We start from the raw sequence: 22,021 nt of genomic DNA on the forward strand, positions 1-22,021 counted from the left end.
GCACTGCTCAGCGTGCTCCAACTGAGCAGTACCCTGGCAGAAAAGGGTTATTTTTCAGCCATATCAGTGCCCCCTTTGTGCTTCAGTAAAGAGCTGACTGTTCAAAAACAAGAGGCTGGAAATAAATAGGTGATAGGTATGGACTGGTTAAGCTGGTTTAAGAAAATGCACAATGAACCACAGCGGTGGGCTGCCATTTTGCTCAGGGTTAAGCATTTTGCTTACCAGGAATTCAGGAGAAACGCTGCCTAAGGAGACTTGTGTTGTGTACAAATTAGACCATGTGCTTGTCATGTCATAAATAAGTGTTATACGGTATTTAATGCACAATGGGTTGAAGGTTCACATTCATTCTTGTTACTTTATGGATAGTGTTTCCATTAAATACATTTTTCCGATGTCTTGATTTTAGAACGTGTAATTAAAATATACCTGTGGTATCCTGTTGCTTAATTTTCAGTTTGATTAAAAATTATAGCTCAGTTTTACATACTTCATTTAGCAAAAATTACTGATAGATGGATTAATTTATGCTAATCAGCTGTGCTTCAGTATCAGCAGTATTTCAGCTGTATGTGTTCTCTCTGGGTCCCAATGGTCTACTAATTCAACTGCTTATTGTAATACATGTATAGTTGTCTTGGAAAACTTATCTGAACTGCTGCTTTGATTGTGCTTGGATTTGTCTTAATCTTTTTTTTTTTTTTTCCTTCAGCTGTCAACTAAGCCTTAATCTCTGAAAGCTTCTTGCTTTGCTTGTTTACTAGTTAAAGTATTAACGAGCATTGTTGTACTATCAGTGCTAATGGTCAAGTAGTTTTCAAATTATACTGGGTGCTCAATCCTTAGTTTAGACAACTTTGGATAAAGCAGGCAAATTAGGCAACTGAACACAATTAAGAGTTATATTTATTAAGTGCAGCCCCTCCCCAAATCTCTCTCCTGCCTTCAGGGGCAGGCACACTTGCGTGTTGGACCCACTGGTTGACTAAAGAGATCACCCATGTCAACACACAGTTCTGAATTTGCTTGTATGAACAGGCATTTCATGTTCAGGCAGCTAACTTCTTCAGATGTTCTTTTTTCTGTTATCCACAAATGCTGTTTTTTTAAAAAAAAAGCTTATTTTATACCCTGTAATCTTAATGCAGACAGAAATTACAGTAGGTGTTTTGCAAGTAGAAAGGCTCTAAAACTAGGGCTACTGGAGTTCCCCTTCTACCTCTTAATCAAATATTAAACTCATCAGGAACTTCTAAATGCCTAAATACCAATTTAAAAGCAAACTTGAGCTATATCTAAAACAGTGCGTTGTGCAGGCATTGTGGAATTTAAAAGGACATGGAAAATCACTGTCAGGAGAGAAATGAGTACAAATCCCAATGTTAATTTTTTCCTTGAGACATGTAAGAATCCATTTCCAGATAACAAGCTGTCTGTGCTTCCCTGCTGAGTTCAGTTCAATGGGAGAAGCATCAAACCCCAGATTATCTACACAAAGCAAGCCCATTTTCAAGTTGTAATTTTTTAAGCATGCATTAGTTAAAGCAGGTCCATAATCCCCCATCAATATTAACTCTCATCCTGGGAAATGTACAAACCCCTTCATAAACATCAGGATTACTTCAGTCTGCTGTTTATTTTATCTGATGGAATATTAAAACTCAAACAGGGGGAATGTTTTTTACTTTTGCTTTTGAGAATCAGATTATCTGATGACAAATGTTAAAAATCCTTGTGTGTCATTTATGTGTTATTTACATTTTTTGTAAGTGTGCATTTCACAGGCCTTTTGTTCAATGAATACCATTAATCAATATGACTTGAATATGTACATTCCGTAGGTAAAGGGATCGGCAAGATCTCAGAAGCAGTAAAACCCACCCAAAAGTTTCACCCCATTGAGGCACTTGAGCCTGGAACTGAATATACAGTTCGTCTAGTGACTAAGAATTGGGTTGATAACAATAGCATTTTTGAAGATGTAATTGAGACAAGGGGGAGAGGTGAGACATGAAACCCTTCAAGGTGATAAAGATTTATTTTGAATGTAAATAAATGTTGAAGTTACATCATATGTTGTGCAGTGAAAGTGTACCAATATCATAATTTTGTTCTGTGATTTTTAAGTTGACCCTTGCAGTTGAATCCCATGGGAGCATAAACTCCTCCGTGGTTCTCGGCTGAGTCCTGTGCTTTACTTGACGCACAGTAGCCTGGAACAATTACAAACCTTTACAAAACAGTTTTCCCTCCTATGCGATTTTGAAAGGGTAGTGCTGTGATTTAATCCATTTTAAGTGTGCCAGTCCAGTGGTTTGCATGTGTCGGGTGCACTTTTAACTCTATTTCTTTCGCAAAACTGCTTTTGCATGAGAGGCTTAACAGTCCTCTGTTCAGCTTTCCTATTTGGCATTAATCCTTTGAGTCAACTTCTCTCTCAGAATTACCTTTCCAAAATGTCTGTATTGTGCCTTGTAGGCTGAGCATTCCCCTTATGTCTAAAAATGTCACACTCTGGACCTATTTCTGCCTTGCATTTCTTTAAGTTGAACACAATAAGTAGTGATAGACTGATTCAATTAGGATCCAGTGAAGAACGTATTATGTATTCATGTTATAGTAGGGTGATGCCCTTTTCCTCTGATTAATTTTCTTCTTTTTCACTCCTCTTCTGTTTCACAAAGCCTATGCTGGCATTTACGATGGAATTTCCACCCAGGGGTGGTTTATTGGACTGATGTGTGCCATCGCTTTGCTCACCCTGCTGCTGCTAACTATTTGCTTTGTCAGAAGAAATAAAGGAGGAAAATATTCAGGTAAATGGATGTATTGTCCTTTCGCTATGTTCACATGTTAATAACAAGCATTCTTCAGACTTTTATCTCTGGAGGCTGCAAAGCCGCAAGCCGAAACATCCAATTAGGATTTGTAGCTTTTGATAAATATCCTCAGGATGGCTTCTAATGAATATAAGTGAAACTGTGCTCTCTGGGTGAGATAGTGCTGTGTGCTGGTCAGAGATCTTGCTAAGGCCTTTGGTAGTGCTTGTTGAATCTTCCAGTATTTAATCCAGCCGTAGAGTCAAGGTCCTTCACCAGCAGGGCTCCCTGCTCACTTTCCACCTCATAACTGCTACTGGATACACTAACTGGCATAGTTCCATATTCTTAACGATAGAATATTTTGTTAAAATTAATTATGTGATTTTCAAAGCAATGGGTAAGGATTTCAGTATAAATCTGGTTGCCCAGAGAGGTGGTAGATGCCCCCTCCCTGGAAGGGTTCAAGGCCAGGTTGGACGGGGCTGGGAGCCCCCTGGGCTGGGGGAAGGGGGCCCTGCCCGGGACAGGGGGGTTGGACCAGATGACCCTTAAAGGTCCCTTCCAACTCAAACCATCCTATGATTTTATGATTCTATAAACCCTTGCTAGCTTGCTTAAAAATTAGGGAACGGCCCCAAACCCTTGATGGAAGCATGCCAGTTCTGTCCAGCCAGACATGCGGTGTGAGCTGCTGCCCTCCAGGTTAGGCTGTAGGTGATGACAGGAGGTTTTCCCATTGCACCTGCGAAAAGAAAAGCCCATGGCAGAACATGGCATACAGATCTGTGCTTTATTTTATTTGTACAGTGAAAGAAAAAGAAGATTTGCATCCAGATCCCGAAGCTCAATCAATAAAAGATGAAATCTTTGGGGAATATAGGTAAATAGGACCTGCTTTAACAAGCATTTGTGTTTGTTGGGGTTTTGTTTGTTTCTAGATGTCATCATTACTGAGGACATTTTTATACCATGCTATTAACGCTATTCTTCATTTTCAAAGCAAGCCTCATAGGAGTGGATACTAGTAGGAATGTAAAGGTATATCCAGTATACTTAAATCCATCCAGGTTGGGATATAAGTAAATGTTGATGTATCAGTGGTTATTTTTCACTTGCTTTTTGTTGTGGTTTTGTTTTGTTTTGTTTTGTTTTGTTTTTGTTTTTGTTTTTCCTAATTAGCATTGTATGAATAATGTAAATATATATGATAATTTGGGTTTCTGCTGTAATGTCCATTGAAGTCAATAGAAAGACTTCTATGTCTTCAGTGGTTTTCTGAAATCCAGTCAGGCCCAAATTGTGTAATATGGGGAATGTTCTTTTTGTAGAAGAAAACAAAGAAAAGTTGGAGATACAGTAAGAGGTGGTGAAAATCCAAACAAACCTCACTACGGAAGTTTCTGTAGGAGAACTAAAATAATCACTTTGGCTGCTTTAAAATAACTAAAGCTTACAATATTATGTAACTTTGGTATGAAAAAAAATATATCATTATAAGAACCATGCTGGAAAACTTGTGTTGCTGGCCTTAAGGGCGTAAAATTTCTGTTGAAATCCCACTTATATATACTACATTATTTGTACTGGAATAGGAGTTTTTTTCTGCATAATTTCATCTTTATTTAATTTTTAATGCTTTCTAATGGGACAAATATTTAGAAAGGTAAGAATGTCCTGAGGTTAATAATTTTGACCCCCTCCTTTCCCTCCAAACTCCAAACTTGTCTTTTATATAAATAGAAATGCCATGTGCAGAAAAGTAGCAAATATTTTTACTGTATTGATTATTACCTTATTGATCATATGCTGAGGACGAAAAGCTCAGGTGCATTTCTCTGTCTTTCTTTAGATAACATTACCAAACCTTTGACACTGAGCTCTCATCAGCAAGGGCTGTATTTGAGTAATTATGTACCTAGTTCAGGGGCCTAATTTGTTTTCTTTGTAAGCATTCAATCTATGTTCCCAATCCCCCCAAATGTCATGTTCAGTCAGGAGAAGTCAGGCTGCTTTGGTTCTTCTGTGGTGCCATTAGGAGGAATGACCAGTGGAATTTCCTTTTGTTTCCTGAATTTTGGTGGTGGGTCTGTCCTTTTTCATGAAATTGCCACTGAACATAGACTGCATGCGAGCAGATACAGACACTCTGATTCTACTTTCATTTTGCCCTGTTCCTCACCTTTAGCAGAGGGAAACTCCTTACAGTAAGATAAGTTACAGTGAGATAACAGCAGAACAAATAAAAAAAGGGAGAAAGGCTCCTTTGCTAGTCATCTAAAATCAAACAAAAGTTCTCAAAGCACTGAGATATACACCTACAGCTGATACCTCATCCCACAACTTTACATTAGTTGACCCACCCCCCTCAAAAGAAAAATGAAATAAATAGGCCCTGAATATTGCCCACTGTTTTGTAAAATGGAAATGTTTCTGTAAGGTGCCGAAGACTTGACCTCATCACTGATCACTGGAATGGATCCCTCAAGTCCTTTCCAGCATTTCCTTTTCTTTCCCCTTCAATTTCTGTCCATTCTGTCTGTCCAAGGCAAAAAGGGAAAAAAAACCCAAAAGACACATGTAGTTTTCATTGATATTTGCCCTTTTAACCAATTCCATTGTAATAATCACAAAATCACATATGTTGGGAATTCGGGCCGGTGCGCATGACCTGTTTGAGGTGCACCAGACCAAGCAGGACCCACAGGGGCAGATGATCCTCAGTGTCCAACCCGAGTAGAAATGTTTCCCTCACTCTTCCCTCCTGCTGCTTTCTTTCAAAATAAAAGAGCAATTTCCATGCTTGCAATTGAAAGCTAGATTTTCGGAAAGGCATTTCTTTGTTTTGTAGTGACAGCGATGAAAAGCCGCTGAAAGGCAGCCTCCAGTCAATTAACGGGGACATTAAAGCCACTGAAAGTGCTGATAGTCTGGTAGATTATGGAGAAGGGGAGCATGGGATGTTCAATGAAGATGGTTCGTTTATTGGAGCTTATTCTGGATCTAAGGAAAAAGGATCAGTGGAAAGCACTGGGAGTTCTACGGCAACTTTTCCTCTCCACGCCTAAAATATAAGCAAGAATGATTTGTGTTTAATTGTGATATTTATCTTGATTAGTACTCCACAGTTACCACATGTGATTGGAAGCAGGTTGCCAATTGAGCCAGTCAGGAACCTGACATCCAGGTAATATAAAAATAAGTCACTGCCACTAAAAGATGTTTTTTCCATCCTAATTTCTAGGTGTTTTCTTCTAATTAAAACAAAACAAATAATTCTTTAATCTACAAAATGACTTACTCAGTCTTACCAAAACAGAATTACTTAGTGTTACATCTGTATACTTAACTGCTACTCCATGTGTTTCTTAGGTTTGGAATATGTTTCTCTGTATAGTATTTTTTTTTACTGTATGGCTGTTGTCACTTTGTACATAAATTTATATGTATTATTCCCTCATGTACCGTGGCCTTGGCATTGTAGAGGTTATAACACAACAAGAAAATCAAACAAAACCAACAGATTACTCTACAAAGTGACACAATGCATCCTACTGAGAAAAATGATAATTTAAAATACTGGAGAAATATATTCTATATATTGTATAATTTTTCATAAAGAAATAAACTCCTTTGCTTATGATACTCTAAAATGATTTTAGTGGTTACAGCTGACTGCAATTACCAATACTTAGAGATGCAACTTCATCCACAGAAAATTTGCTCTTAGAAGACAAAGCTCTGGCCTTGTGGATGAATCTTCTGTCCAGTAGCTGGCACTATTTCCTTAAATAAGTTAAGCTGCAGTATCTTTCCTGTGGCAAGGCAAAACAGGGTTCCCATCCACCATCATTAGAAAGTATTTTAATTTGTTTTCCAGAGTCTCTGCAAGCTGCATTTCTAAGCAAAATGCTTGTTGTCTGTCTCCTATCTGTATATTTGTGCGCTAGCATACATTTCATGAAGAAGTTGTACATATGATATTAATATTGACACAAGTAAAAATCAGCCTTGTTTTATTTTGAAATGAGACATGTTGCTAGCATGGATCTATATAGACGTGTAGGAATGAATAGAATTGCTTCTCAGTATGAGTTTGGACCAGCAAAACTAGTTTTCAGAAGGAGTTGTGTGTATACCAGTCATATAAATCTCATATCTTTCTAGTATCACATAAAATAGACCTACCTGACTTTCAAGAGATCATTATTTTCAAGCTATTCATTGTTAAATAAACAAAAGCAAAAGCAAAGAGAAAAATATTACAGTATAGTTTCTTTTATATTTTGTTTACTGAATGCTGGTTTAAACATGGTTCTTTTCTTTGCCTCCCCACCACTAACTCAGCAAAGCTGTACAGCACATTTTTTTGGTCTTTTTGTATTGGAATCTCCTGAATTTCTTTAAAAGCACTTGTATTTTTGAATATGCTTATTTGAGTAGAGTATCAATATGGCTTCGTTTCTTCTTGCACTTACAAATTACTGTCACTTCAATTATCTTTTAAATAGTTACTGCAGGAGGAATAGATCCTAAAAGCCAATTTGCATCGTGATAGTAATTAGGCAAATATCCCCAACGGCTCCTTCATGGTCTCCATTACTTCAATGGAAGAAAGAGAGGAAGCAAGAATTACTCACATGGTTACGAGTTTCCAGTAACGGCTACAATTAAGACCCGTTAGTTGCCCACAGAAATGCAGGTTGTTACCAGTAGAAAGGCCATGGTTCGTACACAGCCCACCTTATGCTTGGGCTCCTCCCCAGCCCTCATAGATTTCTGAAAGCAGTAAGTGGCCTTTGGTGCTTGATGCTTCTGCTTCTCTGTTCCTCTTTTTTTCTTTTTTCTTTTTTTTTTTTTTTTTTTTTTTAAGTTTAGCTTGTAAGGACCTTTCATATAGCCTCTACTTGGGAAAAGCAAACCCCAAACAGGCAGCCCCCCAAGCCCCCAGTGATGTCATGAGTATGAATATAAAAGGATGAGTGGAAATCTGCCCTGAGTCAAAAATCACCCCCATCCATGTAAGTGACCCTAGTCACTCGCTTTTTCTTATTTATAAAGTTTTATTTTCCGTATTTCTCTCAATCCAAATGCTGAAAAAGTCCAAAGTAATTTTAATTTTTGAAAAAAAAAAAAAAAAATCTTCATTTTAAAAAGAAGGGAGTACACAGTTGGAGAAATGTGAAAATTGGCACCTTGTCAACAGAGACATTTCCCACCAGGGTCTTTATCTGGTGACTCTTGTCTGCTGCAGCCCAAGCCGGATCAAGTCTAAGAACTGACCAGGCTTATGACAACCTTCGTTGCAAGCTCCAGGCTGTTTTTAACGTATTTCCTTTAGGAGTCGTCCGCACTAGCGTATGAGCGAGGCTCTTTGCAATAGGAACAGAATTGGGGTGGAGTCCCCCAAAGCCTCACTAACCTCCCTGTGCAGGGGGGCTGGGGAGGGGCTGCGCCCGAGCCCGGCAGAGCCCCCCAGCCCCAAACCAGGGGGCAGGGGCTGAGCCCGGGTGCGACCCATCCGCCGTCCCAGCCATCCATTTGCTCGTACTTTGAGTCGCTGCAGATCAGCTACACTCCTTGTCCCAGAAAATGCCTATGTTAAACAGACGCAAATTTCAAATCGTATTAGCGAGTGTCAAATTATCGAATAATGAATATAAATCCCCTGTGCTATCACTTGCTCTGTTGCTGCTAAGAGATGTTTATGACATTCCTGTGATGTGCTACTCATCTGTGCCGGTATGAGTGCTTTTTCTATTAAAATTTTAATTCAGATTCTTAAATCTTAATGTTGGTGTTTCATGATGCCTCAGGGCCTAAAAATCATACAGTGACAAAAAGATGTACAATGGAATTTGTACAGTGCACACTGACTTTTGAGGAATATGCCCAATGAATATTAAACAAATGGCTAAAACTCAAGGGAATCTTACTCTTCTGAGCTTTTTCCTCTCTCCCAATCATTTTTCCATTTTTTTTTTTTTTCCCCCACTAGGGTTTTATTTTTTATTGTAAGAGTACCACTCATACAGTGTACCTTGGAAAGTACAGTGCACTAATGGTTTTTTAGAGATTTGCTTTCAAAAGTAAACCAAGAGCAAGGTTAGATTTTCCTGAGCAGTTTTTTGTCATTGCCAGGAGATGGGCTGCAATTTTTTCTAGGGCAGGTGAGAGGAAGTGTGGCCATGTAGGCGGAATAAAAAGTATCACCAACTGTACTGCAGTTCTGAAATAATACATTAAATCCAATAAGTTTTTATTAATATTATTTCTTTGTACTCTGGTCAGGAGTGCTTATTAAAATTGCTTGATGGAAATCTGTGGTGATTTAATGAATTAATACCTAGTAGGGAAGTTCAGACTGGCTGCTGGGTGGGGGGAGCCGTGTGAGCACGCAGACCGTGCTGGGTAGGGAATTATTAATTACCCACTACCATGGCTGTTAGCTTGGCTACGTTTTGTTAAGATACACCATTACATTTTTCTGGCACTACAGGTGTGAGAGGGGAACTGACACTTTCAGATTTGGTATCTTGGTCAATGCGGGATGCGATTTCATCCAGCAAGAAGGAGGCATTTCCCTGGCCCCAGGGATCCTGGCTTGCAGATTTAAGCAGCCTCCTCTGCAACAAGAGAGGGATGGCTGTTTCTCAAAAAGTTGTGCTGTTTTTGCAGTGCATAAGATTAAGCAAATAAAATCAGCTCTTCCTAACTAACAGGAAAAAACCCCTGTGTGCTAGCTCACATGCAAGTGAGCCGTTTGCGTTCACAGAGCAGTGTACTGTTGATTTGATATGGATTGTAATCTCAAACCTAAGTTTTTATTAAAAAAAAAAAAAAAGTAATCACACAATCAAGAACTTCTAGCAGTGGTGGTCCCAGTTTTATTCTCTGGCAAAATCTGGGGACCCAGTCTCAAGAAATCTTTGCTTGCTCTTCAGCTGGGGCTGGATCTTTAGGAAGAGCAGAATTAGGAACCAAATCAGAAAATGACTTTCCCCTCTGGATAAAAAATGTGCGTGTATGTATAATGAATTAAAAAACCTTCTTTGTAACTCAAGTATTAAATGGATCTAATTAGCATATTATTTAATGATTTATGATATTTGTTCTGTTGTGTTCTTTTTATACAAATTTTAATGAGTAGCTCTTTTTCTGATAACTACTTCCATTGACTGAATGGGTCAGATCCAATGCATGAGATGTTTTAATGAAAGTTTTCAGGCCGATACTATTTTTTGAGATGACAACAAATACTAGCACAGACTTTCTATATAAAAAGGTAGGGATTTTTAACAGTAATTCCACATGCAGTTTTGTAAACTAAAGCTAGAATAACAGTCACTGATCCTTACACGCTTCTGAAAGGAAATGTCATTATAATATTTCTAGTCATTATTTTGCAGATGAGTGGTATATCTAGATTATTTTATGTACCTGTAAGAATGGATACAAAGAAAGGAAATTCTTCATGGCAAGAGAATTTCCTTTGTTTGACAATGGATCAAGCCCTCAGCTGCATCTTTGTTAATGTTTAGTATTTCAAAATAAGGCATATAAACTGTGTTGGATTACCAGTACATGTTTACATTGCAGCTCCGTATCTTTCCTGTAAAAATCTCAAGTGTTCTGCACTGATTTGTTCAGTTTTCAGGCAGGAATCAGCAGGTGGGTTTGAGCCAAAGCATACTGTCTGTTTCATTTTTTATTATTATTATTACTTTAAACAAGATACTTTGTAATTTCATGAGAAAAGATCAAAGCAAATGTGGTGTCACCATTACAATGTTACTTTTTGAGCTAAATGTTAGTGTGCATTTATTAAAGTTTAGAGAAATGTGTTGTACCGTAGTTGCTGTTTGTATCATGCACATGTGCACGTATGGTTTTAAAAGATATTTTCATTTTACATGAAATACAACTTTGCTAATAAAAGTTTGACTTGATGTAATCTTCAGAAGGCTTAGCTGTAATCAGCAAGTTTCTCTTTCATTGTGGTTTGCTTTTTTTTTTCCTCCTGATACCCTTTCTTTGCTGGGAAACCATTGTAATTGTCATTCCTAGCCTTCTCAAGATAGTGGTCTGGGTTTTCTTGGCCCTGCACCAAGGTCGAGCTGCCCTTGGCTTTCGCTGGACTGTTGGGCACCACGGACAAACAACCTTCTAGATATGATCTACACCAAAGCAGGGATGAACCTGAACTGCAAACACCCTGAATTCAAATACCTCATTTATTTCACAGGGTGATTATCTCCTGGATCAAACTATTGCCCTATATAATGTCAGCATCTATAACATGCTTCATATGCTCTGTGTCGGTTAATGTCACATAACCTTCCAAGCACAGAGCTTTAAGCTAAGCAGCTTGTGAAATACCTGCAAAAATAACATCATCCTGTATTAAAATACACTTAGCCATGAAATGGAAGACAAAAGCTCAACATACCAGGCATGAACACACGTGAAAGGAAATGATCCTGTTATACATGGCAGAATATAGCTATGAAGATTAGCAGGGTGAATTCCCACTCCTCTTCATTAAAGATCTCCAGAATAATGGTGATTTTATACATATCCAGGCACCTAGAAACCCAGTAATACTCGTTCTTTTCTTCTTGTCCCTTAGTTAGGGAAAACTCCGCTTATACTAAAAGTCTGAAATCTGTATGCATTTATTAGATAGAAATATAACAAATGTTCTTTGTTTGCCAAGGAGAATAAGAAAAGAGCAAAATACCTTAGTTCTTTCATTATCGAGTATTAAAATGGTAATCCTGTCCTTCCCTCCTCCCCCTCTAATATTCAGTGTTCTATGATTTCTCTGCATGTCTGTGGAGAAAAGTTAACCGGGGAGGACCTGGGCAATGCACACAGGTACATCCATCTGGTACCCGAAACAGCAAAACTGCCACCACTGAGGACTCATTAAAAGTCAGCAGACAAATCCATGGCAGCTGATATTGCTGCAAAAAACATAAAAAAAAAAAAAAAAATTTAACAGAAATTTCAAAGGTCTAGTCAGTGCTCAAGTGCGAGACAAATTGCTCACACAGATGATAATCCCTGGCTTCCAAACCTGACATGGTTTCTGTGCTATTGTAGGAGTATTTCACTCAGTGGAAGAAATGATCCTGTACTTTTTTTTTTTTTTTTCCCCCTATGTTTTTTAGCTACTTCACTTTAGCAGAAAGGTTTCAGGTCTTTTTTAATGCATTCTTCACCTGCAAAAACTCATTAATACATTCAGTGCAAATGCAGAAACGGGTAGGACTGTGCTAACTAACATTTACCTTTCAGGAAGGCATCAAGGGCATCCCAAGTTTTTTTTATTATTCTTCACATTCTGGAATAATGAGATTTACACTTTTCTCAATAACATAATGGAGAGGAAAAAGTCTTACAATCATGTGCTTCACTGGAGTGAGAATAAAGATGCTGCTACCACCGTCAGGTGCCTGGGCTGCAGATCCCAGCTCACCACATGCTACAACCTCTGCTGACACCCAGCCGACAAATCCCTGAGCAACAGTTTAAGGAGAAAGTATGGGACCAATATACCTTTATTTGATATTTTGCTTTTAATACCAGGTTGGCATTATTTGCACTATTTTAGGGGCAGACTATTATTTCTAATGTTCAAACATTTTGTTCTGTTCTTCAGTATTACAGTGAAATGTCATTGCTTTTGGACTTTTACCATCTGTTAATAAGCTTGAAATGCAGAGAAGTCAGTCAGTCACCCAGTGGGAAATACCATCAATCTCACTCCTTGAAAATGTGTAGGCTCTGCAGATTTATAAGCCTTATTTAACAAGACCTGTGTGTTGTTTTTCCTGTGCTCGAGGCCCCAGTGCCTTCACTGAGGCCACATCCCCATTTGATGTGGCTAAACCTGCACAGAAGAGCTGTCCCACCCCATCACTGCTTGGAGACATTGGTATTTCTGTGAAAAACCCACCCTGCCCGGCCCTACAGTGCCCAGCTGGCAATACCTGCTGTGCTTCTTCCTTTTGCAGAGCATCTCTGTAGGTGCAGGTCTCTTTGCACTTAAAAACAAAATTGCCTGTAGAGTTTGTACTCCTATGCTGCATATCCAGCCCAGCCTGGGGGATTCAGCACGGCCCTCTTCATTTGCTTGAGGCATCAGGGCAGGAACATTTCAAAACAGAATACATGCAGCGGTACGTTTTGGTTTTTGATTTATATATATATTTTTTTGTTTGTTTTTGATTTATATATATATATTTTTTTGGTTTTTGATTTATATATATATATTTTTTTTTTTTTTCTCTTTGAAAACATGGTCATGTTTTGGAGTTCCACGGCTTTGTGTTGCTGTGCTTTTTCAGCGTGTTTGCACTACTCCCACTGACTGAAACCTCTATAAACTGGTGGCTTTGACAGCTGCTCTTCACCTGGGATAGAGATGAGAAGCAGGCGGTGTGAGGAGGAGTTGGAGGGTGTGAAGTAACAGGCAACTGTGGCTGGTGCAGGGTTACTGGGGAACCTCTGCTCAGCATCTGCTGGGGGTTGTGGGCTGTAACCCCCAGATTAAGAACTGGCACCTTTTATTTCTTCTCATGAAGGAAATGACATACAGGTAGTACTTGTTTACTAATTATCCTGGTAACAAATCAGTAGCCTTCCCTCCCCATCTGGGCTGCTGTTCCCTTGGTGGCTGTAAAGTATTTTCTGCCAACTCTTGATGGATGGGAAAGCACGGCAGTGGTGTGGGAGCAGGACTGGGAGGGGAGGCCACATCTCCCACGTGTTTCCTGGAGCTGGATGAAGCCCCACAGCCGTGGGGAGGTGACCCCCACACCCAGGTGAGAGCACACCAGCGGTGGAAAAAGGGGTTTATTACTGATTCTACCTGAAAGAGCAATATGGGAAATTCAGGAGACATCGTTGTGGAGATTTACGGGGCTGTGGTCCCGACCACAGGGCTTCTGTGCATTAGGACTGGCTTACAGTGGGTGCTGGGAGGTTTTTCCCCCATCTCTCCTGGCTGGTCTGCGTTTCTTCTGAAATAGTTTTGTTGTTATCCCTGAGGCAGCAGGCCTTCTCCTACATAGTCTTTTTATTTATTTATTTATTTTTCTTCTTTCTGACTCTCCATCAGCATCTGCCTATATTAATCTCTCAACACCCCGGTCCGTAGGCTTGGAAAACTTCCAGCCCATCTGCATCAGTGCTATACTGGTGCTTCTTCCTCACTGTGCATTTTTGTCACCTCCTGTAACCTCCCTCGTCTCTTCAGGGTGGAAGATGTGCTCTGCTTACAGATGCACCTGGGATTTTGAAACTGCTGTGGGTCTAGATGTCTGAACTGAACAGTTACAGACTGTTTTTGATGTGTGGGTTTGGTATTTTTTTAAAGTTTGAAAGTTTTTTGTGCCTTTTTTGTGTTTTTTTGGTTGGTTGGTTGGTTGTTTTTTTTTTTTTTAAAAAAAAAAAAAAAAAAAAAAAAAAGAAAAAGTGAGAGATTAATCTGCAGGTTTCAAGACTCGGTGTAATAAATGCTCATTTCTGGGAGATGAGAGACTCAAAGGGGAGCATGACCTGTGCCACCTCCCCCAGCTCCATGGCTCAGGGTGCGTGAGCCCGGGCGGTTCTTGGTTCTTGTTGGAAAGCAGAGGGCTGATGCTGAGTATTTAGCTGAAGACACAGCAGTTTGTCCAAAACAGTTCCTGTTTGCTCCTCAGGGTGATGTAAACCAGATCTGTGCAGGTGTTGAGGCCCTCACCAGTGTGTTACTGGTGAGGAGACCTTCCCAAGCTGGGTCCTGGTGCAGGATTCAACCCAGGAACGTCTCTCGTTGCTCCCTCCTGCGTGGTTCTGCCACGCTGAGTGGCTGCAGGTGGCTGGGCACATGGTGATTGAGATGGCTTATATTTTTAAGTGAGTTATTTGAATGGATATTTATTAAATAATTAAAAGCACAAATGCAGTTTCTAATAAAAATAAGCTTACCATGTAAGAGGGATGTTATCCTTTATGACTTCAGGCAATCATTGTTCTGAGCATTTATTTTCCTCTAAGTGGCAATTTATCCAAAACACGCATACAAAAAAAAATACTGGGCTATTTAGACTGACAGTGGAATAGCAACTTCCAGTAGATCAGGAGTTCTGGTTAATTATTTATAATTTCAAAAACAGTACACTTTTCCAGACTCAGCATGGAACTGAGAAGCGACTAAGTAAATAAATTCATGTAAAGTGCAGTGAAATCAGATCATTTGACACACTAATTTGCCTAATGTAGAAAAACTTTAAAAAAGGAGTTCTTGAGGAAAAATAATTGTTGCAAAGAGTAATGTCAGCAAAGGGATCTGAAAGTGGCAATGACAAGCAGAAGGGGAATAGCTCTTGAGCCCAGGTCTTGAGGAGTATTGAGAGATAGAGCAGGGAAGCACTATGGCAGCTATTAAAGCAATCTGTTTTCATTGTTTCTTCATCAGGAGTAACTTCAGTGACTTTTGTCACAAGTTTTTTGGGGAGGAAATTATTTGCTGAAAAATGTTTGCTCTGCTTAGTTTCCCATAATCATCAGTTGTTAAGGATTTTCATTTTTTCTTGAGATACTTCTTGAAAAATTTTTACTAAGGAAAAAAAAAAAAAAAAACAAAAACAACTGTTTACTAGTTTTTGGATTACATCTTCCAACAGCTCCAAGTATGCAGATTATCTAATTCTTAGGGGTGTCATGGTTGCTGTCACAATGCCTCTTAACTACCATATATATTTTATATATTTTTCTTGCTTTTTCTGCATGCGGTTGGTGCTGAGCTCTGCTAGGCTCAGCAGTGCTGCAGCTCTCCTGTTCAAGTATTTGTTCTCCCAGGGCAGCAGGGTCTCTGTGCTTTACCTGAGTCTGACTTTTCTGAACCTCCCAGCTCCTGGAGTCACAGGACTGCGGAGCTGCGAATAACAGGGAAAACTTAACTGTTCTGTTTTCAGATTTATTGAAACAAACAAAAACCAACAATAACAAAAAATAGCAGTCCACCTCAAGGAAGAAAGGTCATCAAGCTCAGTCTGTGATTTATTGAGACTTTTACATTTCAGATACTATTTTTTAAAGAAATAGTGACAAAAAAAATAAAACCCTACTCGCCAACCTTGTGGAGCTTTCAAAGTGTGAACCCATGAACTGAAAGCCATGGCAAATGTAAGAAGAGAAGACTAATTCTTTAAATATTTCAGATTGTGACTCTGTAGATGAAACTGACTTTCAAAAATAGAGCGTTTGAATTCTGAGTGAGAAAACTTTGACTTCTGGGTTTGAATTTTGAGTGAGAAGTCCGTATTTTGACTAATTTTGGCAAACCTCATAAAAATATGTGTTTCTCTGTCCTATTATGAGTTTAAATTTGTCTACATCTCTCCTTTCTCAATGTTCTGAGCATTAAAATTTTCTCACATCTGCAATTTAAGTTTCCAGTTAAGGAAAGGAAACTTTAAACTCAACTGGCTTGTTTCATCAGCCTGTTACCAGCACCCATTGTATTTTCAGGTTCCTGTCAGTTTGACAAGACATAGTTGAATCCATTTCTTCTTATAATCAAGATAATAACTACTAAAAACTGATGGATTTTGCTGCAGTTGAAAATGCAGACTAATTCTTGCCATAATTATCAAGTCTTTAAATGGTAATTGCACACTGTTACCATCTATCTGCTGTCAAATTTGTTTCAGTAATTGACCTCCCAGTCCAGGAATTAGAGACAGCCTTTGATTATTGGTTCAATTAGTCTTAAAGCATCATGTCTCTGTTTTTTTTTTGTTTTTTTTTTTTTTAAGGTATTTTAGCTATCCAGCCAAAGAAAGTACTAAGAATGTCACTAAATATTTCTTATCTTTTTCCCTATTAGTACTTGATGCGTCTCATTTTAACTGGTTTATATGCAGATACATTGATGAAGTTTTTGATGAGAAAGTATTGACTGGCTTTGTGGTTTTTCTTCAACATTTAGCGACACTTTTCTTGGGCAGGGGAATGGGTTTACTACAGTATCTCAAGCCCATAGCTATTTTCTGACTAAAGACAGCATGTTGGCTATTTCTGAGTGCTGTTGGGCTGCTCCATCCCCAGTGGTACCCAATAAAGCTGCTTCCATCAGGGCTGGGGCACTGCTCCAAGCAAGCTTTTGATTTCCTTCCAGGAAAAAAAAAAAAAAAAAAAAAAAGTCAGGTATAGAATTGTAGAATGGTTTGTGTTGGGAGGGACCCCAAAGCCCCCCAGTGGCACCCCGTGCCCCGGGCAGGGCCCCCTTCCCCCAGCCCAGGGGGCTCCCAGCCCCGTCCAACCTGGCCTTGAACCCTTCCAGGGAGGGGGCAGCCACAGCTGCTCTGGGCACCCTGGGCCAGGGCCTCGCCCCCCGCACAGGGAACAATTTCTGCCTCATCTAAATTTACCCTCTTTCAGTTTAAAGCTGTTACCCCTTGTCCTATTCCTATACTCACCTATGAAGAGTCCCCCCCCACCTCTCCTGTCCCCCCTTTAAGCCCTGGGAGGCCACTCGAAGGTCCCCCCGGACCCTTCTCTTCTCCAGGCTGAACCCCCCCAACTCTCTCAGCCCGGCCCCCCAGGGGAGCTGCTCCAGCCCCCCCAGCATCTCCGTGGCCTCCTCTGGCCCCGCTCGAGCAGCTCCGTGTCCTTCTGCTGTTGGGGGCCCCCGAGCTGGCCCCAGCACTGCAGGGGGGTCTCCCCAGAGCGGAGCAGAGGGGGAGAATCCCCTCCCTGGCCCTGCTGCCCCCCCTGCTCTGGCTGCAGCCCAGGGCACGGGTGGGTTCTGGGCTGCCAGCGCACGGGGCTGCCTCACGGGCAGTTTTCCCCCCACCAACCCCCCCAGACCCTCTCCTTGGGGCTGCTCTCCAGCCGCCCCTCGCCCAGCCTGGGTTTGTGCTGGGGATTGCCCCAGCACAGGTGCAGGACCCATAGACTTTACTGTACCCACACTTTCAAATGTGAGGAAGGCAGACAGAAGAATATACATATTTTCTAGGATCATTATTATAAGAGAGGCTTTCCACGCAAAAGGACCAGGGCTTGGTTTGGAGGAGAGAAGAAAGGAAATATTGTGTTCTTGACATCCACAGCCATGTGGAGATAGAGAAACGTGTGGAGTTGTATTTGTTCCTTGCTTTGTATAAAACTAGAATAGTGCCGTGGATTCAAGTAACAGCTTCTGGTCTGACTTTGCTCACGTAAAAGAAAGAAAATGCATGTCAAGAAGGGCCAAAAATAAGTGTGTTTTTTCTCTCTTGTAATTTATTGACTATTTAAGTACTTTTATTTTTCCTTTATAAAAATGAAGTCCTTTATTGACTCCCTGATCAGGGAGCATGCTGATTTTTGTGGTAATGCTTATTTGGTAGCTGGGAGATGAAGAGGAAGAAGAATACAGACAACAAAACTCACATCCAAGTGTCTATGAAAACGCCATTATGTCTAGCTTAGACTTTGCAGACAAATTAATCACTGACTTTAAGTTGTGCGTAAAGGTGTGTTTTAGAAAAAGCTGTGTCTGATAAGCAGCTGAAAGGGCAAAGAGATTTGAGGTGGAATTAAATTGGTATTGGACCTGAGCTTGTCATGGAGTGTGGGAAAAAAAAATTCTCGAGTGGTCTTAAACCTGCCTTTCCCTCTCTTCCCCAACCTCATTTTCCCCACATTTGCACGTTTCTTTTCCCCCCCTTGCACATCTTCCCTATGGAAATCCAACATATTCCATAAGCTTTGGGGGGGGGCAAATATATTTTTCTGCTGTTATTGCATGTACACAAATGAATGTTCATGCTGCAATGGAATAAAATGAATTATATAAAACAGAAACCTCTTTCCTGGTTTCCACCCTAAGATGAATAGTAAACAGTCCAATAAAATAAAAAACCTTTCCCCTTATGGAACAGATATGTTATCTAGACTTGTTAATTATTTCTTTATGGTGATATTCATTCACTTCTATTTAATCATCATTGTGAGGCATCACTAAGATAGATTTTACACATCCTTCCAGTTTGTAATGAGAGCAGGGTAGCACAGCTATCTTTCATGCATCCGTCTTCTGCAGACCAAAACTTCCACTGGTGATGCGAACAGAAGTCACGCTTGGCTTTTTAATACCAGATGACCACCATTTGATAACTCTTTTCATAAAAGCAAACAATTTCTAAATATAAACAAATGCAGTCTGGAATTTCACATTCTGCAGCATTCACCTGGCGTTTCTGCTCCCTGCTATTATCCCAAATCCCTTCTGTTCTTTGCCAGTCGGAGCAGAAAAGCAAGTGTTGCTGTGGTTACACCGGGGGAAATAGGCAGATGCTGCAACATGCATGATGACTCTTCCAGGAAATGCTTCAACATAATTACAAGTAGCGATTGTGCCAGGGATATTGCTTGTTCCTGTGTCTCTTCAGATAATAACTTTTCTAACCTCCTTGGCTGTGTCCTCTGGAAGGATTTGAGGACAGAATGATTGTAAGAAATCACCTGAGATTATTATTTCTCTGTGTCTTCTCCCTCCTGGACTGAATGACAGCCTTCCCTGCACCTCAATAATGTGTTCTCTAACTCTCTCGCCTCCAGTTCTTGAGCTTTAACTGTATTTCAGTGTCTATTTTTCATTCTGCTTGAGGATTTAAGAACTTCAGAGCAGCTAAAGCACCTGAGTCCAGTGCTTAGCTTCTGCCTAACCTGCAAGTGCTTGCCATCAGTTGGTATATAGGTACAGTTGTATTTTAACACTAAACTTTACCATCTCCCAGTAGCTCCTTTCCTGGGTGTGCGTACCCCAGAGCTCTTGCTCTTAATGCTGCAAAGCACCTCATGCACGACCTGGGGAAGGATTCCCAGTGGAGTTTGCCTGTCTCCTCGTGGCATCAATCCTGCGCGTATGACCAGCGCTGACCTAGCTGGGTGTTGAGGCAGATGGATGTTGGCCTATATTCTCCTCCAGCATAGCTGTACTGGTGGGACTGGGCCTCCAGCAAAATAACCTGGGAGAGAGGACCCTGTAACAGGTGATGTGACATGGAGATCTGACCCACCTGAAGCTGGAGAAGCCTTTTCCGAAGGGGGTGCTCCAGTCAGTGAAGGTAGGCAGCAAGAGTGGGGTGCTTTAATTAAATAAATCAATCCCATAGCAAACCCCCCATCCTGTAGTCTTACTGCAGCATTAGTTGCTGGTTTTGTTGAGAAAAATGCAAAAAGCTCCAGAAAGGCATAAGATTTAAGACACTTGAAAGGCATCTTGAGCTTCCGTGCTCCCTCTTTACTGACACCTGGCTCCTACCAAGGCTGTGAATGAAGGGATATGCCTGGATCTCTCACAATATGCTTGTAAGGAGTCTAAGCATAGTACCTAAGCTTGAGAATACAGCAGTGGAAGCAGCCCAAGATATCTCTGAGAACCGGCCTTCATGCAGTTCATTCATTACATTATTAAAAAAAATCATAAACAGTCAGGGAATTCAGAATTCCCCCTTTCTGTAACTTAGCCATTGCATCAGAGTTGCCAAATACATATAATTTGTTTTTTTCCCCCTGTACAAAACAACAAGCTTAGCTACTTCTTTGAGGCTATTAATTTTCACCACATCAGGAACTTATTAATTCTTGATGAGAATTCAAGCATTAATCAATTCTTGATTGAATTCTCCCCAGAGGGAAAGAGGAGAAACTGGGCCAGATTTGCCTTTTGGCTGCTTTGAGCTCTGTCTCTGATTTAACACACATGGCAACAGTGGTATAATCAGTCTGCTCAGCTTCAACTCCATATCAAATGCATCTTCACAGCTAATGTAGGACTCGGAAGACAATCTCCCTGCTACAGGTACTGTCTGATGAGAAGAAAGTGGCTGGATCCCCCGCAGTGCTTTACCCCTGCAGCCCTCCTGCGGCAGCCCGCAGCCAGAATAGCCCGAGGGTTTCTCTAACAGGGGTCAGGTGTGTACAGAGCTGGGATAAGACCAGGGCAATTAAAAGGAGGAGAGGGGGAAAAAAAAATATAAGGAAATAAATATGTAGCATCCAGCATGCTTCAGCTGGGTTTTGTGTGTTGCATCCCTACCTCGGGGTCTGGCCAGCAGGTAAGGATGCAGGAGGACTGAGTGCTGGAAATCAAAGTCATGTCTGGAGAGAGTCAAAGAGCCTCAGTCTAAAGCTGATCTAAAGTCACGGTCAATTTAGATGCAAGGATGTTGGATTTCTGCAGTGGAGTCTGAAATCAGGCCCTTGCTCGCTGTTAAGAAGTTCTTCTATTGAAGCTGTTTGCTTCTAGTGCAAATCTTACAAGTATGCTGTCTGCATTAAAGACAAATCAAGTCAGATTTTTAAACTAAGATTTCCTCGTGGTTTCATTTAGTCATGGCATACTGGGGAATTTGCATTCGGATCTATACAGTTGACCCACTTCCTTGTAACTGTATCTTGCAGAAGGAAGTTTCCTTGTGAGATTTTTTAGAGCTGTTTAGATGAATTTTAATTGACAGCTCCATGTTATTTATTTTATGACTCCCTTGCAATGAATTAGAAATAATTTACCATTGTGCTAAAAATTTGTCCTATTTTCATAGGGAGCCATATTTCCTTTATTTTTTTTTTTATACTTCTCATGAAAAGTAGAACGTGGTGATTTCAGTTCGAAGGTGAATTAGACATGACACAAATTCTAAAGGGATGCCTACAATATATTTAATTTGAGCTGCACTTTCACTGTCAGTTTGTATATCTCAACTCAGGAGAGTAGATTTACTTTTCTTGCTTTTCAATAAGCTTACTATTGTTTCTTCAGAAAGTATTTTCTCTGCCCACCCGCCTCTGAAGATAGAATTCCAGTCAGACTACATTCATAATGAATACATTTCCAAATTTTAGTGTTTACACATATTTTTGCTGATCTATGAGAGCCAGAAATTTTACATGATATATCAAGCAGAAGTTCTGCATGAACGATGTTGCATGCCATTTCCTTGATGAAGTCAACATTTTGGTATCAGCTATTACTAGAGGAAAATGGCAGATGAGACAGGAACACCAATTTTCTTTTTACATGACTTCTTGCGTCCAGCATGCCATTCTGCTATCTACAGATAGAGCTGGTGTCAGTAGGGTTGCCAGAGTTGATAGCCCTAGCTGGTGGGTTTTTTTGCAGTTACTGCCTACTTCACTTGTACATAAACCTGTTT

At 40.3% G+C, this 22,021-nt stretch overlaps 1 protein-coding gene across 17 annotated transcripts in view; it reads left to right on the top strand.

Moving 5' to 3' along the window:
• Positions 1-10,782, top strand: part of CHL1 (cell adhesion molecule L1 like) — a 146,759-nt gene extending 135,977 nt beyond the window's left edge. For 11 of the 17 annotated variants that reach the window (XM_032985632.2, XM_032985633.2, XM_032985631.2 and 8 more), the window contains 4 exons: positions 1,845-2,006; positions 2,688-2,819; positions 3,633-3,705; positions 5,674-10,782. In XM_032985632.2, coding sequence (XP_032841523.1) covers positions 1,845-2,006; positions 2,688-2,819; positions 3,633-3,705; positions 5,674-5,890 — 584 coding nt within the window. In that variant the 3' untranslated portion in view covers positions 5,891-10,782. The other 6 variants (XM_042799473.1, XM_042799477.1, XM_042799476.1 and 3 more) reach the window with 6 other exon arrangements.
• Positions 10,783-22,021: the final 11,239 nt, after the last annotated feature.

The sequence above is a fragment of the Tyto alba genome, unplaced genomic scaffold (assembly GCF_018691265.1).
Source record: "Tyto alba isolate M040663 unplaced genomic scaffold, T.alba_DEE_v4.0 Super-Scaffold_3, whole genome shotgun sequence".
NCBI lineage: Eukaryota > Metazoa > Chordata > Aves > Strigiformes > Tytonidae > Tyto > Tyto alba.